General features: G+C 42.4%; 1 protein-coding gene across 1 annotated transcript; it reads right to left on the bottom strand.

Annotated features, from left to right (window-relative positions):
* Window positions 1-3629: 3629 nt before the first annotated feature.
* Window positions 3630-16851, bottom strand: syndig1 (synapse differentiation inducing 1; the record flags this gene model as incomplete). The annotated part of the gene is made up of 3 exons (XM_079248715.1): window positions 3630-3788; window positions 11279-11416; window positions 16312-16851. The coding sequence occupies 3 exons, from the start codon at window positions 16849-16851 to the stop codon at window positions 3630-3632; spliced, it is 837 nt and encodes a 278-aa protein (XP_079104841.1).
* Between the last annotated feature and the right edge of the window lie 1532 nt (window positions 16852-18383).

The raw sequence follows: 18383 nt of genomic DNA on the forward strand, positions 1-18383 counted from the left end.
CCAATGAGCCAATCACGTGCAGCAATGGCCTGTTGTTTATCTCTGTGGAATTTTGTCAGATTAAAACGTGACTTCACTTTCTGCTTTAAAGATAATTGTTGCAGCTTGATGGTTTGACTTCTGTGATTCAAGTCCTCGCAGCTGGTTGGTTCTACTGGTTTGACTGGAAGCAGAGGAACCTGATTGGCTGCTCGAATAAACAGGTTTATAGAAAACCAGTTTAGTCACAACTGAATGATTTAAATTAAATGTTGGAAGAAATAAAAACAAAGATGTTTTCTGAAATAAATAAGCTGTTTACATTATAAGATTTACAGAAACACACAAACAGATTTTTATTTTTATGACTCAGACTGGTCTCTGTGGGTTTTTACTGGAACCCTGAGTAAAGGTTAACTTAGCATCAGGCTAACTTTGGGAAACACAACTGATTCTGAACTCGGAGCTCAGAACACGACCTGATCACCTGACACCCTGTCGTCCGAAGTGGGCACCTCTAGATCTCTGCACTGGTTGGGTCATCTGGTGGACTGGTTTTAGATTTAAAGACTTCAACATTTGCAATCTTGACTGCATATTAATTGTTAAAATAAAGTTTCACATGGAGAACAAAGAACAACTTTTAGTTTCAACCAAACATAGTTGAGAAAGACTGGAGGGTAATGTTGCTCCGATATAGTTGATTCTGTAGGGGGTGCACCGTACAAATGAAAACATCCAATGACATCATGCATTCACCAGTTTTGACGAGTTGAAGTTCTTCATTCTAAATACCAGCAGAGACACTCAGAGTAGACGTCAGAGGACAATTTCCTGAAAGGTCTCTGATGAGCTTCAGGTGAATCTTATGTTGGATGTCCTGATATGAAAAATTGTTCGTCCATCAGAAAGACAATTTGGACAATTGTGGAAAATTCCCGTAGACTCCCATGTTAAAAAGACCAACTTCACAGCAAAAATAAATATATTTACAGCTTGGTTCAAAAAAACATTTTTGGTTTAATAGATCAGATTTACCTTCATGACAACAGTGGGGGAAGGGATTTTTTTTTATTTTTATAACTAATCCTTTTAGAAGTGATTTAATCTCAAAATTTGGCATAATTGTGGATATGTCATTTTGATAGACAGGTACCCGATATCCAGCTGTGAGAAGGCAGAGTACAGCACAACTGGATTTTTAACCAGCTGAAAGCGTGACTTAGGTTAAGCCGGCCTACCTCTGTTAGCTGGTTAGCTCCCATTTACTCCAGGTTACTTCAGTTAGCTCTTAGCTACAGAAGGGTTGGAGATTGACAGATGTCAATCATCCACCCCACGCTTACCCCCCTTCCTCCCCCTGTCCCACCAAGCTCGACCTCTTGCCCGGTTTTGTATTTTCCAGAAACGCCGGCACGCCTGCCCAGATGGCGACAGTGGGAACTGCACAATAAGGTTTAATTCTGCTTTTCAGAAACCTACAGGTGACGCTCCGGAGGTTACGTCCATCTTTTATTTACAGTCTGTAGTGATGATCTATAAAATAAATCCAAACAGACACAAACTTTATAAAATGATAAACAGATTCTGTTCCCAAACAAGACACAAAAGATTCTGATCACAATGTGAGACAAGCCAGTCCAGGACTTAATAAGAGATTAACAAGCTCCTTCAAATTTACCAATTTCCAAACAAGATTATCAGATCCGAGCAATGAAAACAAAGTTGTTTATTTGGTTTGTTGCTTGGGATGCTTTGTTTTTGTTCCATGTTAGACCAGGAAAGTCCGTCAGAGGAAGCTTTTTTCTCCAAAGGAAGAGATTTTTTTGGTTCTTGGTTAAAAAAAAAAAAAAGACTGAGCTGTGATGATAGAGGACGGATCACTGCCTAAAAACGTAAATCTATCAATGTTTTTGTCCAACAAACCAGCAGCTTTTAATGTGTAAGGTAAATTTTCTGTAGTTAAGGTAAACAACTCTAATGATAATCTAATGTAATGCTGAAATGAGACTGTCATGTCTGTTCTTCTGTCTGACTCCAGCAGGACTTTCAGAAATGTTTGTTTACTAAAGGTTCATTTATAGAGACGATGGACAGTTTCTGTGTTCCAACATGGCTGACATCGCATCAGGTCGAAGCCTTTACAGTTCATTGTCTGATGGTCTGCAGCAGAAAGTTGATTAAATTCCACATTTGAAAAGATTTACATGGAATTTACTTTGTTTCTAGGTTATTATGTTTTATTAAAGACATAAACAAATAAAACTTAAGGACATGCGGTTTTATACATTCATGATGGGAAATTAATGCATAATAATCCAGATTATTTCTTTGAGAATAATGGTATGTTTAATGGTGATATCTCTATGTCTGAGTCATGATGCTGTTTATTACATCTCATCCCTGTTTTCCAGAACTTTACCAGATTTTCTCCAGTTTGTTCCAAGCATTTAACTGATTTCTTGTAAGGAAGTCTGAAAACATGAAACACCAGGAAACAAACAATTAAACCTCAGCTTATGATTAAAAAAGTAGTTCTGCCATTAAATGAAAAGAAATTCAGATGTTTATAAAGAATAAAAACAAAAAAATTATAAAACAGCTTTTCATTTTGTATTTCCTTTTAAATCAGATAGAGCTGCTGTGATTGGTGAGCTCTGCCTGATCAGGCTCCGTCCACCAGCCCCACCATCTCCAGTGAGATGGGAATTTAAAAAGTTTGGACAGAAAGTTGGTTCACGCCTCCAAATAGCACACAAGTCGACAGTTTCTGTGAAATATCTTGTAAATATGGCGTTAATGATCAGAAACACGTCGTATAAAAAGGTTTCAACATTGAATCGGAAGGAAAAGCATCTGATGTTCCCACATTATTCATATTAACAATGAGGCCGCAATGAATGAAAGCAGAATAAATCCAGTCTAATTTCTGCTTCAGCTGATTTGTAGTTGAAATAAAAAATAAAAAAAAATTATGTTTGTTTTATTGATCTGAGAATTCGTGAAAAATCTCAGAACACCAGAAGACGTCAGCATCTTTATTCTGTCCAGCTGTTGACCAGTTGTTGACCAGCTGTTGACCAGCTGCTGACTAGTTGTTGACCAGTTGTTGACCAGCTGTTGACCAGCTGCTGACCAGTTGTTGACCAGCGTTTCCTTGTTCACATGAAGGTAGACATGTTTCTTCCCAACGCAGATCAAATATGTTGAAATGACCTGATGTCCGGTTTCCATAGTAACCCAAATTCAGCATCACTGTCTGCTTAACTCTGGGTTCAGATGAAGTGTTTGTACGATCAGACACAAACTTCCAGGTTTTGATCTTAATAACTTTCTTCAAGATCTCGGCGGAGGACGATGGACTTCCTGGCTCCTTAATGTAAGTAGAGGGTCCACTGGCTGATGGGGCGATGTGGGGGTGGGGGTCTTAACTCTGGAAAAGTTCTTTAAAACAAACAGTATCTTGTCTCAAACATCCAGCTGTTCCTCAGAGTTCCTGGTATCTGACTGATCCAAAAGGTTCAGGTGGAGTTGCCTTTTGAACCAGAATACAGGAAGTAATCCTCCAGCTCATTGTGCTGAGCAAACGCTCACCTGGCGCTCCTGGAGGAGGCGAGGGCTGATGGGTAATCTACCCCTGGTTGCCACAGCTACCACTGATGGTTCTTAGAGAGGTAGGCGATGAGTGCGACAGCCACACCCACGTAGATACCTGTGCCAATGGTGATGGAGAGGACGGCGAGGAAGAGAGCTCGCCGTGAGCTGGAGCTGGCCAGATGGAAGTCTCCTTTAGACACTGCTTTGTTGGTCTGGAAGAAGAAGAGAAGCCGTTATTGCCTCTGGCAGCACCCAGACACATTTTCATATTTCTCAGAATTTTTATCAGAATGTCGTCGTAGACGGGTTCATGTTTTTGTTCTTTTACAACATTTTATTCAATGTTCGTCTGACCAGGTGCTACAGATCAAATGATGGCATTTACCTGCACAGCCTGGCAATAATAACACAAATGACAAGTGTTACATCATACAAAACCTAAAACACATGAAGACATTAAAACAAAGACCCTTCACCAGTATTACCACCAGAAAAGCACCCTAACCCCCCAGGAACACACTTCTAAGGGGCTCTATTATGCTATTTCTAGTTTTCTGAGCTGATAGTGTTGAATACTCATCATGCATATGAGCAGTCTTTTTTCTTTTTTTTTTTATCACCTAAACGCATGTCTGAGTTTTCCAGCACTCTCCACGTTCAATTTCCATGGCGACGGAAACGATTGGTCTTAGAGAGTTTTTTCTTCTTCGAAATTTTAGTGATTTCTTGCCCTTCTGGACTTGCATCTTTAAAAAAAAAAAAGACTGAAATGTGCATAATAGAGACACTTTAAAACTCTGAGAGGCTAAAAGGTCTAAAGGGAGACATGATGTCCTCTGCCTTAACTCACCAAGCAGAGACAATGACCTGGGACCCAAAGAAAAACTACGAAGGACGTAGTCTGATAAATGCTTTATGGAAGAAAGAAACATGCAAGTCAAGAAGCCTGCAAACAGCTGACCAATCATCATGTTTCTGTGTTTATACCCAGTACTAAATCTTAAAGCAGGACATGTAAGGAGAAGGGTGGACTGGTAAGGTATGTCTCCACCATCCAACAGAAATAAGAAAAAAAAAAAAAAACGATTAATGAAATAGAGGCCCAGATAGGTCATGTTAAGTGTAAATGTTAAATTTTCGTCTAAAATAAACCTGAATATGTTCTGTTTCAACTGTACTTCTTGTTTTATTTTTCTTCGTGTATTCTGTTTAGCCTCACTTCCTGTCTGTGTTCTACACATCATCAGTGTCACAACAAACAAAACTGCACCTGAACACACCACACAGACGACATCCAACTGCTGAACAGAAAGATCTAATTCAGCAGTAGGAGCACTAACGCTGACTAAAAGTTGGACTGCTCCCATTTTAAGTTTCTTTACAGGGTTATGTGACCATGTTGCCTGTTTCAGAAACATTATGAAAAATGATGAAAGGTTGTGACATGTTCAGCTAGCCGTTAGCTTCCCGTTGTCATAGCTTTTCCTGCACTGACAGCCAATCCCATTAAATTAGCTGAAACACAGACATGGCTTCAGTTTCTAGCTAGCAAGCATTTATCCTGACTGTTGAATAGTTCTTATCACAATGCTAACAACTGAAAACAGAAGATAAACAAGCATGTTGTACCATCTTTGACGCTCATGAAGTACTATAGGTTCCCATGAGTAAACAGGCAGAGTCATGTATGGGCCAAAGCCATAACCAATCGCTAACAGCTGCAAGCTTTTAATCACTGAACTTAGTGAAGGAGGACAAAACCGCAGTCACAGCCGGTAAAGCTATTTCCACAGCTATCGTTATTCTCATTATCCTAATCACTTAGTCCAATTAAGGGTCGCTATCCCAGCAGTCTTTGGGCGAGAGGCAGGGTACACCCTGGACAGCTTACCAGTCCATCGCAGGGCCACACAGAGACAAACAACCACTCACGCTCAATGGGCAATTCAGAAACATGCATGTCTTTTGAAGGTGGGGGGAAGTCAACGTACCTGTAGAGAACATGCAAACTCCACACAGAAAGACCACTGTTCAAACCCTGCCCCAACCAAGGATCGAACAGTTAACATGCTTTAGATTTTTGGGTTAGAAATATAAAAGTTAGCAAGGTTGCAGAGTGGTCAAAGAACGTTATTATCACCCCATATTCAAGCCTAGTTAGATGTCCTGTGTCACCTTTAGCTGGAAGGAATCACATCTGATGCACTGCCATGGAGATGATTGACAACAGAAAACAAACAGTTCCTACTTTCTTCTCTTAAACCATGTATTTGTCAAAGTGGGACCTTTTTTTTTTAACCTTCAGCTTTAATTCTTAATCCCCTATGGTTTTACATTGCTTTTAAGAACTTGCATGATGTTAATACTGGTGTGGGTTTTATTTTGCTTGCATTTTAATCTGGTTTTAGTTTTGGTTGCTGTGTTTTAATTGCATGAGTGTGAAAACCAGGCTGTGATTGAGGACAGCTGCTTTCAGTTTGGTCGCCAGACAAGATTGGACAAGATTGGACAAGAGCTAATGAGTGTTTCTCAATTCAGGTTCTGCACACCTCCAAGTGCGCAGATTGCATAGGCAACGAGGTGTTCTATGTCGTCTGCACACAACTAAATGCGCTTACTGTCAGTAAAATGAGACGGTCGATCTAGTGTACGAGAATTACCCATAGTGCTCCAGTCCTCCGTTGCCGAGCAACTACATATGCCAACTTTATCTAATTACTGATCCCATCCTTCCACAAAAAGACTCAAAATTATTTTTAAATTATAGAAAATGGTGCCAGTAATTTAAATTAAGTTTTATTTTTCATTTTCCTTCGTGATTAAATGACAAACATGAGGAGGAGGCGGTTTAGACGAGCTCTCCTCTGGCTGACAGCTCATCCTGTCAAGCTGACGTTAACTTTAGTGGAAAATAATCCTTGTTAGACACATGTACAGTCGTCCTCATATGTATTCATACCCTCACATTAAAGCAGAAAACAGCTGCCTGCAAAATAAGCTGAAATTAATAAAAGTAATAATAACTAAAAGTTTGATGAGAAATTAGAAAAATTTTAAAAAAGCGATCCATTATAACAAAATAACATATGTTACATTACTCTTTTTAAAATAAAAAAAATCCTGTGATGTTTCCGCTCCAGTCAGGTATTTTTTGTTCCTCCCAGTCAGACTTCTGCACCTGTTGACAGGTATTTTGTCCCACTGTTCATCAGAAAAATGCTCTAATTTGTCCAGGACTGATCTCTTTGTCTGTTTTTTTCTTCAACTCAATTAAATAACAGTGTCTTATATCACTGAATTATAATTTAGCACATTTATAATTATTGTTGCTTATTTCAGTATCCAATTAATTCAGTGACTGTAATAAATTCAGTCTTTTCTTTAATGAAAAGGGACAAAGACATCTGAGGACGACTGGAATGAAATTAATTTGTGGTTATTGGACACAATGCTGCGGTCCTCTCAGCTTGTCTACTGGGACAAATGTGTGTGTGTGTGTGTGTGTGTGCATATATACATAAAAATAAATAAATAAATGGTCTAGCTGGTGTGGTACCTACACCTCCGCTTTATCAGGGCCGCAATGGATTCTGGGATAGGAGAGGGCGCTTAGGATACATCGCTTGTATCCTTCGTTTTAAGCTAATCTGGAGCCAAACGAAGGGCAGATTTGAAGGGTGGACTCGAAGGAGCCTTTGAATTGAGACAGCACTTGGTGCGCCACTATGACGCATGCAGCTGACGAATTCACACTTGGAAGTGTGCAGACCCTGAATTGAGAAATACCCAATGAGGAACCTTTTTAAGACTGAGTGGAGATCAGGAAAAGGTGAAAAAAAAAGGAGGGAAGCAGAGCCACATTTATGGGAGGAAGGCAGAAGGATGGAGAGCAAGCTGCAGTGGTGCTGAGACCTGGAGTGCTAAAAAAGAGACAATCCTAAGCACCGCAGGCAGAGGCCCAGAGACGTAGGGAACGGAGCAGGCCAGCAGTAAATTGATGCAATGCTCACTTGCAGCTAAGTAAAGGAATGTGGGAAAGTTAGTGTGCACCAAAAAGTGCAACTACTTTCCATATCACGTTAAGACTGCTCAATCTGAGCTCCACGTCTTTTCTCCTCCACAGTGGCAGCATAGTCGACGCATGGCTCCAGATCCTTTGGAAACTGAAAACTGGCTAGGATTTCCAGTGGGAGCTTCTCAGCTCAAGCCAAGAACAGTTTCTTTTATTTGATTTTAGGCTTCTACTGTTCATTTTGGGACCGGGTATAGTTTTAAACCAGCAAGTTTTGTTTTCATTTTTTTTCATTTTTTTTTTTTATTATCAAAATTTTTTTTAGAACTGGAACCAGAACAATTTTATTGTAAATAAAATGGTAAACTCTGTCTGGCTAGTGCTTTTTTTTAAACAGTGGACTCATTCCCTTTTTTCAGCTGGTATTTCAGGATCCTTCGCAGAGTGACGTATTCCCTCTGGTCATCTGCTCCAAAGTGGGAAGGCTTGTTGTAGAACCAGAGGTTTTCACTAAGGGGCACACTGGAGCACTCACACCAGATCGTCTCCACATGTAAGTAAAATTATAATGATGGCAACAGTAAAGGATTTTAACATTTGCTTTATTTTGAGATGATGGCAGCAAAAAAACAGCCATGAAATTGGAGATTTTATGTGTAGCTTTTAAACAAAGCACATTGTCTTTTCTTAACTTTCATGTTTAAGTCCTGATTATTCTAACACGTGAAGTTGGTTCCTACACTGCCCCCTACTGGTGGCAAAATGCAGCTTTAATTTCTGAAGATAAGTCATCATTTTTTCTGATATGAATGCATGAACAGATGGCAATAAAGGCCTAGGAGCTGCACAGAGAACACATGAATGTTCATTAATTTTTACTAAACAAGGTCAATGCCCTTTAAGGGCTTCCTGAAGTCAGGATTTTTCTTTAGCAGATGAATGTGTTGTGGTTTAAACTGAACAAGGCCATGAACCCAAGACCGAACACATCAGGTGGAAACTTCAGTCTGCTGATGAAACGAGGAGAAACCAGATTAAAGTCAGAGAAAGAACAGAGTCCAGTCTCTAATCAATTTTTAATGAAGCTGATCAGATCAGGAAGCCAAACTTCCTGTTTGCTTTGAGCTGTAACTCTGATCGTGTTTCCAGAAGCTTCTCAGACCTTCAGGCATCTGTTTAAAAAGTCTCAACATTTCTGTCCATTAAAGTCTCAATACAAGTCCAACAAAGCTTCAAGCAGAGTTTAACTGTACTTACAGAAAACCATCAGTACCATGCCCAGCAGGCTGCCAGAAGTGGTCCAGTTAGACCAGTTCCTACCAGTTTATCTCATTCCACCATCAGCCCGAGGATACATGTCTCTATGACTTATTTAATGTGATCTGAGACCAGTAGCCTGGATGTTATAGCTGCTGCTGGGAAAAACGAACGCCAGATTAATTCAGAGGAGGGGGGAGGGGGTCCCTGGTTGGCATGAAATGACTTTGTCTTTTTAACATGAGGTCATGATGAACTGTGGAAACCCGATTACCCGCCTCGTTGGCAGGATCCAGCTCCTCTAATCATCAGTTAAATTGTAATTACACTTTCTGACCAATCAGATGCCTCAGGCTTGTGTATACCAATCAGAGCGGCGGTGCTTCCATGTCACCACCCCCGCTCCTCCATCATCATGGAAATTAAATAACTTTCAGTCAGCTATTCATTAACTCGTCTGTTTTATTTATTCATTCATTGCAAATCATTTGCATAATTTATTTAGAGGTTTTTGTTTGTTTGTTTTCCGGTCTGAGTTGCATTATTGTCATAGTACCTGATTAGGCTGCTCATCGTGGTGTTCTAGACGTCAAGTTGTGCATTATAACCGTGTAATGCATGGCTCCACGTTGTTTAATCTTTACTCATTAGCGTCTACACTTACTGTATCCAGCAGGGGGCAGTGTGATGCATCTCAGATTCCAGCTGTGAGAACTTTTGGAACTTTGTTCTTTGTGAGATGATGTAGTAAACATTAATACACATGAATCCTTATTAAAAACAAATGAAACAGTAAAATTTTGATCTTGCGAGACGTCGGCGATCTACGTTTAGTCACAGCCTTCACACTGAGACATCTTCCTCGTCTTTTCCCTGCAAAGCTCACTGATGGACTTCTGTGTGGGAAGTGTTGCCAACGGCAACCAGCCTTCTCTATCTCTCTGAGCTGTAGGTGTGGAGTTGCCATGGAAACCACATCCACGACACGTGCAGCTTCCTCTGCATGACTGACGGCACATGTTTCACACACACACACGTTGATTTAAAGCAACTCAGGGAGTTGCTGAAACCTGCCATCACCTGAGATTCTGATGGATCTTCATTACTACTCATCATCCTCATCTTCGCTCTCATCATCCTCCTCATCTTCATCTTCACCCTCAGCAGCACCATTTTCATCCTCATCATCATCCTCCTCGTGTTTCACACAGACGTTGCCTTAAAGCAACTCAGAGCCACAGAAATATGTCATCATCGTCTGAGATTCTGATGGATCTTCATTACTCCTCATCATCCTCATCTTCTTCCTCCTCCTCTTCATCTTCCCCATCTTCATCCTTATCATTCTCATCATCTTCATCTATAGCATCCTTATCATCCCTACCTTCATCATCCCCTTCCTCATAAACCTCATTTTCATCCTAATCAGCCTGATCTTGATCCTCTCATCTTCATCCTCACCATCCTCATCATCCTCTTCCTCACACTCATCGTAATCCTCCTCATCCTTATCATCCTTGTGTGTTGTTATTTTCTGTGCTGGCTGTGGTGGGGGGGGTAAATGTTGCGATGAAGAGCATTTTGCTGTTCCTTCTCCTGCAGACTGCAGATCAGTTACATAAGAACAAGTGTGTGTGGGAGACGTTTATGTGAATTTCCCAAAACCATAGAAGAAGAAACTGCAGCAGAGCAGCATATCAGCAGTCTGCACTCATCCTGGATTCACTGCTGGTGGAAATGTACTGGAACCAGATCCAGAAACAGCACCAAAACCAGGACCACCAGAAAAAATAGAACCAGAGACAGAAGCAGAACCACTGAAGCAAGTTGGACCTTAAATGTTTGTATCTGCAGACCGACTCGATCCGCTCTAAACAGGTCTAATCATTCCAGAACAAATCCGAACTTCCCGCTGCAGGAAGTGTTCTGTGATTGGTCAAATTCCTGGGGGCGTGGCCATAAGTTCTAGACGTGAGGATCCAGTCAGGAAGTGTCTTCAGGTCAGAAACAAAGCAAGGGCATCTCTCACATCGGTCCAGTGACATTACAGATGATGCCATCTTCCATTCCATCCATTTCCTAAACCACTTTGTCCAGTTCAGCGTCGTGGGAAACTTGAGTTTATCCCAGTAATTAGCAGGCGAGAGATGGAGTGCGCCCTGGACAGGTCGCTGGTCCATCGCAGGGCCAACACAGAGAGACAACCACTACGCCATCATGCAGCCCTTCTTTCATTCCTAACTATAAATATCTGTAAACGTCATGTTTACAGGTACAGATGGGACAGAAAACATCTGCTACAGAGACGGAGAAGGGTTCCCTCTGTGCTACCTGAGGTTATAGTGCTCGTGGCTTTTCTGTCTACACAATGTGTAAATGTGTGTGTAGCTTGGTTGTTGTGTGTAAAACATGACAGGTGTTGTAAGTACTCACCTTGTGCGACAGGTAGAAAGCGGCGATGCCGAGTGGCCAGAAGCAGCAGAGCATGGAGAAGACGCTGAGGCCCAGGTGATCTCTGGGAGGCATCAGCAGGAAGGCATCCTCACTCTCCGATTGGCTGGAGTAATCGCTCTGATCCAACACACAGAAATGCAGCAAAGCTCAAACATACGGCACACCAGAAAGGACAAAATTAAGACCAAAGAGGCAACGTCTGATTTGTCACGATGGCAGATATAAATATATCCAGTCAGGATGCTCCTGGAGGTGTTTATGCAGCTCTTTTGACAGCGTGTATTCTTCAGGTAGAGCCAACATGGTACACAAACATGGACTGCGGGGAGAAAATATTGTCACAAGAGCTTCTTGTTTTAACTGGAATCATTTTATGCAATCTTACAAAAACTGAGCTGATGTCACAAACAAAAAAAACAACACATATCTATCAATTTATTTAGTTCAGTTGAAATGCTACTTTCAGCTTGATTCATGTGTAAATGAAGATTAAAGTCTTTTTGTTGTTTTTACCTTGCAGGAGAGTTCTGATGAGGATCACCTTCCTACAGTTTTATCTTCATCGTTTCCTCCAGAATAGAATCTAAAATTTCCCACACATATAAAACTCTTAGAAACCAAAATCCACTGGACCTTAGAGCTCGAGGTTTTCCATCAGAACTTTACTTTGCAGGTTTACAGCTGGTTCCTTCGGTTTTAAGTAGAACCTTCCATTATCACACCCTCTCTGTGAAACGGGATTCCAGTCTGGCTTCAGAAAGCAGAATCAGCTAGGACTGCTTGATTATGAAAAAAATAATAATCACGATTATTTTGACTGAAATTGAAATCTCGATTATTTAACACAATTATCCAGTATTTATAAACAACGCTGCGCGTTGTGGTGTTCTAGACTCCGTGTCGTGTATTATAACCGTCTCATGCACGGTTCTGAGTTGTTTAATCCACTTTTACCGCATATATAGGAACTATTTTATGTTGGCCTTGATGTACGTTTTGTGCCAAACAACTGCTGTCAGGCTACAGCGCGTTTCTCTCATTCACCTGTTAAAAACCATGATGATCTGAACCAGCTGGTTAACACGTTGCAATGGTAACGCCCCGTAACGGAGGGATATTACAGTGTTAAACTCATCGAACTACGCGTGCTTTTATACGAAAATAATGCAGCAAGTTGTCACTGACAATGGTATAAACTATGTTTAGGTGAACTTCCACAACCTACTGCAGTTATTCTACATTGACCTGCAGCCGGAGCCGACTGAGACTGGCCGCCTGGGAGTGCTTTAGGACGGGAGAGGCTCCCACTGCTCCTTCCTTACAGTAACTGCAGAACAATATGTGCCTTCAAGTCAGTCGCCAAAACACCAGAAAAGTCTCTAGTAACTTCAGTAAAAGCCGCTAGATTTGTCGCTTTTAACAAAAAAAGTCTCCAGAGAAAGTCGCCAAGTTTACAGCACAGCGCTGCAATGCCAGAGACGCTCGATTAACAGCTGAAGACAGCAGGAGAGGAAACTGCAAAGAGGAAAATAATCACACCCTTTTATTTTTATGATTGTTGAAAACCCAGATCATAATTGAGATTAAAATCCGATTCATCGCCCAGCCCTAGAATCAGCTCCCAGTCTGGCTTCAGGAAGCATAACTCCTCTCTACCTTCAGATTATCATCAAATTTTCAGTTCTTATAAATCTCCTAGTTGGGTCTGGCTTGGTGACCCTGATCCACCCCTTTAGTCCTGCTGCTATAGGCTGAGGCAGCTGGGTAACGTCACATGATACACTGGCTCCTCTCTGCTCTCCCTACTCTGCAGGATCCCTCTCCTCTCCACCCCTGAACAGACTCAGCAAACTGGGCTGATCTGGATCTTTTCAGGGTTCTGAATCAGTTTAAAGGTTTAATCAACATCTTAATTAGCCTTTGCAGCAGCGGTTCTGATTCTGATTCTGTAAATCAGAATTTTCAGTGAGACCGGAAGCCCATTCAGGCTAAAGGGAAACCCGGTCACTGGTTCTTTAGGAAACACTGCAGCTCAGTTCATTCTAGTTACTCACCTTTCTGAAAAGAGTTCAGGAAAATTTCAGGTGAGTGGCTGTGAGTAAATCTGTGTGTTATTACTAATGTGGAAGTAATGCCCCCCGCACACACACACACACACACACACACACATACACACAAACACACACACACACACACACACACACACACACACACACACACACACACACAACCCCCACCAACAGGTATTAGAGCCACAGAGCAGATTAAAACTGGACTTCACTGAGACTAAATCACTGCTAATCGTCTATAAACCGATTGGCTGTTAGGATGAAAACGTGTCGCTCAATCACATCACAGATGGATGGATGGACGGATGGCTGCATGGATTGATGGATGGATGGATGGATGGATGAATGGATGGATGGATGAATGGATGGATGGATGGATGAATGGATGGGTGAGTGGGTGGCTGCATGGATGAGTGGATGGACGGATGACTGGATGGATGGCTGCAAGGATGGATGGATGGATGGATGGATGGATGGATGCATGAACGGATGGACAGATGGACAGATGCATGGATGGATGGATGGATAGTTGGATGGATGGATGGATAGTTGGATGGATGGGTGGACGGATGGCTGCATGTATGTATGGATGGATGGATGGATGGATGGACGGATGGATGGATGAATGGATGGATGGATGGACGGATGGATGGATGGATGGATGGACGGATGAATGGATGGATGGATGGATGGATGGATGGATGGATGGATGGGTGGGTGGGTGGGTGGCTGCATGGATGAATGGATGGACAGATGACTGGATGGATGGCTGGATGGACGGATGGCTGCAAGGATGGATGGATGGAATGGCGGATGGATGGATGGATGGATGGATGGATGCATGGACGGAAGGACAGATGGATGGATGGTTGGATGGATGGATGGACGGATGGCTGCATGTATGGATGGATGGCCGGATAGATGGATGGATGGATGGATGGATGGATGGATGGATGGATGGATGGATGGATGGATAGTTGGATGGATGAATGGACAGATGGCTGCATGTATGGATGGATGGATGGATGGATGGATGGATGGATAGTTGGATGGATGGGTGAACGGATGGCTGCGTGGATGGATGGATGGATGGATGGATGGATTGATGGACGGATGGACGGATGGATGAATGGATGGATGGATGGATGGACTGATGGATGAATGGATGGATGGATGGATGGATGGATGGATGGACTGATGGATGGATGGATGGATGGATGCAACATGACAACTAGAAGAGAGTACTACAGGGATCTGATCTGGGGCTTCTACTGTTCAACCTTTCCAGTAATGACCTCCCATCTGTGTGCGATCCTGTTGATTTTCAAAAGGCATTGTGTTAATTCTAAGACTTGTGTGTAATGTGATGTTTTTGTTTCTTTTATTTTATAAAAGAAACAAAAAAAAAACAGTCATCTATGGACATGAGCAAGATGTGATAAAAGTTACAGCTAAGGTGATAAAAGAGCTCCACAATAAGTGAATGACTCATTTGATGTTAAATGAGCACAAAATGACAACAACATTCTTCTCAAGCAGGCAAAATTACTAAATCAGTGCTATGCGAACTGTTATGGGTTTGTCATAACTTCAAATACAATTTGTCCAACTTCAAGAGAAGAAATAACAGCAAAACATGATGCAGCTAGATGTGACTCCATTAGGCATGATGCCGTTAAATGTGATAATGTAAAACAAAAAGCTGTTCACATGACACTGTTAAAGATTATATCAGAAAACATGATGCTTTAAAAACGTCCTGAAAAACGCGATGCTGTAAAATGTGTTAAATTCACACTTAATTATAGTACTAATTAATTTTTGTATTTTTGCGCAAAATTTCGGTGTTTTATCATATGATGTTCTTTTTACAACAGGAATGTGTGTCATGTCTTGTTTATGTTAAATTTATTTGTGATTATTAAAATAAATACATCCATATGAATAATGTCACATTAAATTATTAAATCAATATAATTAATTACATTTATTTTGGATTTATGAATTATTTTTATTTAAATTATTTCTGTTCTGTGCGTATCAGGAATATAGAATCTGCAATCTGTGTTGCTTTTCCTGTGTCCTGTCCTAAAAACTAAGTGAAAAATTAACGGTAAGGTGACTAGAACCACATGTCATTATGGAGCCCCCAGTGATCACTCCTATGACTGCTACAACCCTGCAGGATGTGTGATGACCATAGACTGTATATAAAGAGATGAATGGAGCCTCCGTGACGTCACCCGCAGGTTTCTGAAGAGCTGAATTGAAGCTCTGTGGGCGGTTCCTACCGTTGCCATCGTGGCAGTGTCGTCTTGCCCGGAAAATACAAATATGGGCAAAGAGGTGAAGCTGAGAGGGGGGCTGTAAGGGTCATGGCGGATGATTGACATTGAGCGAACTCCGAGCTGCCTGTAGCTAAGAGCTAACCGAGCTAACCCCGAGAAAACAGGAGCTAACCACCTAATGTAGGTAAGCGGGCTAAAGCTAAGTCACGTTGTTAACCGGCTAAAAAACCACGGTTGTTCTACATTCTTCTGACTTAAAGCGGGTGATTGGGTACCTGTCAATCAAAAGGACACACCCCTATATATGCCGAACTTCGAGATTAAATTACTTTTAAACGGGCGAGTTAGAAAACGATTCACTCCCCCTACAGTTGTCATGAAGGTAAACCTGACCTATTAAACCTAAAACGGATTTTTGAACTAGGCTGTAAACATGTTTATTTCTGCTGTGAAGTTGGTCTTTTTAACATGGGAGTCTATGGGGATTTGCAGCCAGCCCCTAGTGGATGAAGGAGGAACTGCAGTTTTATGCACTTCCACATAGGCTTCACTTTTAACAGCCTAAGGTTGCCGCTTGGTGTGGACACAACAAGACAAGAACCAGATTTCACACCAAAACCTGAAGCATTTAATTCCATGAATGTGAATTTCTCACCTCAAGCTCCTGGAAGTCGTCGTCATCATCGATGTCGTACGACAGCGTGTGGATGTTTGCGTCTTCTCCAGAAAATTCCAAAAACTTCCCATCAGCGAACAGCAGCACCTCCTTTGTAGAGCGAGCCACCGCAGGGGAGAAGGAGGTGCCAGGACCAAGACCCTCTATGAAGGTAGTCTCGCAGCAGTCGCCACCCCCAGCCTCCCCCCATGCCTGCATGATCTCTGGGCAGACGAAGAGGCCACGAGCGGGGCTGAGGGTGGGGTCAGACAGCGCCTGATGGGGAAAGAGGGCCCTGGGATTCAGGAGCTGAGGAGGAGCTCTGCTTTGCAGAGGAGGTGCACCAACCATCACATGACCCTGATACTGTGGAGCAGAGTACACTGACAGCAGTGCTTCCGGATGTTCCGCCCCCAAATGGTGGGTGTTAATGAGGCCGTTTGTCCTGCAGGCGCTTCCTCCTCTCAGAGAGGATCTCCAACGCTTGGAGGAGGTTTCAGCCTCTTCTCCTGCACTCTTTGTGTCTTCTCCTCCCTCCATCATTCTTCTGATTGTTGCTGGTCACTCCTTCTGCGACTCCTCAGGGAAGTTTCACAGAAAGGTCAGAGGTCAAAGGTCAGGCATTAAACGTTGAACTCTCCTGAAAAACAGAAAACAGGAAGTTTCATCAGCAGCTGAAGATAAAACCAGAATCACTGAGACAACTCTTGCAGTGTGAGGACATGTCTACACTGAAGGTATTTTTCCTCTGAGGACATTGTTACTCTTCATCAGGACCTTCTAGTGCAACTTTTAGTGCACAAGAAGGTCCTGATGAAGAGGAGGAACCAGCACTAGAAGGTCCTGATGAAGAGGAGGAACCAGCACTAGAAGGTTCTGATGATGAGGAGGACCAGAACTGGAAGGTCCTGATGAAGAGGAGGAACCAGCACTAGAAGGTCCTGATGAAGAGGACGACCAGCACTAGAAGGTCCTGATGATGAGGACGACCAGAACTGGAAGGTCCTGATGAAGAGGAGGAACCAGCACTAGAAGGTCCTGATGAAGAGGAGGACCGGAACTGGAAGGTCCTGATGAAGAGGAGGACCAGAACTAGAAGGTCCTGATGAAGAGGAGGAACCAGCACTAGAAGGTCCTGATGAAGAGGACGACCAGCACTAGAAGGTCCTGATGATGAGGACGACCAGAACTAGAAGGTCCTGATGAAGAGGAGGAACCAGCACTAGAAGGTCCTGATGAAGAGGAGGAACCAGCACTAGAAGGTCCTGATGAAGAGGACGACCAGCACTAGAAGGTCCTGATGATGAGGACGACCAGAACTGGAAGGTCCTGATGAAGAGGAGGAACCAGCACTAGAAGGTCCTGATGAAGAGGAGGAACCAGCACTAGAAGGTTCTGATGAAGAGGACGACCAGCACTAGAAGGTCCTGATGAAGAGGAGGAACCAGCACTAGAAGGTTCTGATGAAGAGGAGGAACCAGCACTAGAAGGTCCTGATGAAGAGGACGAACAGAACTAGAAGGTCCTGATGAAGAGGAGGAACCAGCACTAGAAGGTTCTAATGAGCAGGTTATGTTAAATGTAAATATTATCGTCATAACTTTGTGATTTTCTGCTCAGTTCTCGCAGCCTACGCAGAATCTGCAGATTTTATTTAAGATGTTTATTCTGTAATATTTCTGCTGCAGAGAAATGTGTGTGTGTGTGTGTGTGTGTGTGTGTGTGTTGATGTGTTTGTGCGCGTGCGTGTGTGTATGTGAGTGTATGTGAGTGTGTGTGCGTGTGCGTGTCCTCATGTTTGTGTTAAATGTTGAAACGACATGCAGCTTATATTCATCCAGATCTAATAATCCACGGCACATTAATAAGAAAGCTCTGCCTCAAATCCCCCAACCACGCGCACACGCACTTATGTTTACCCTCACCCCCCGCGCACACACGCAAAAAGGAATGTGTTGAAAATTATTTTAATCAACGAAATGAAGAAAAACAAAGAAATACCTACAGTGTGACGTCATCCCGGTGATCACGACAGGACAACCATCAACACATGCACGTACGCGCGCAGATAC

Source organism: Telmatherina bonti (assembly GCF_933228915.1).
Source record: "Telmatherina bonti genome assembly, chromosome: 11".
Taxonomy (NCBI): domain Eukaryota; kingdom Metazoa; phylum Chordata; class Actinopteri; order Atheriniformes; family Telmatherinidae; genus Telmatherina; species Telmatherina bonti.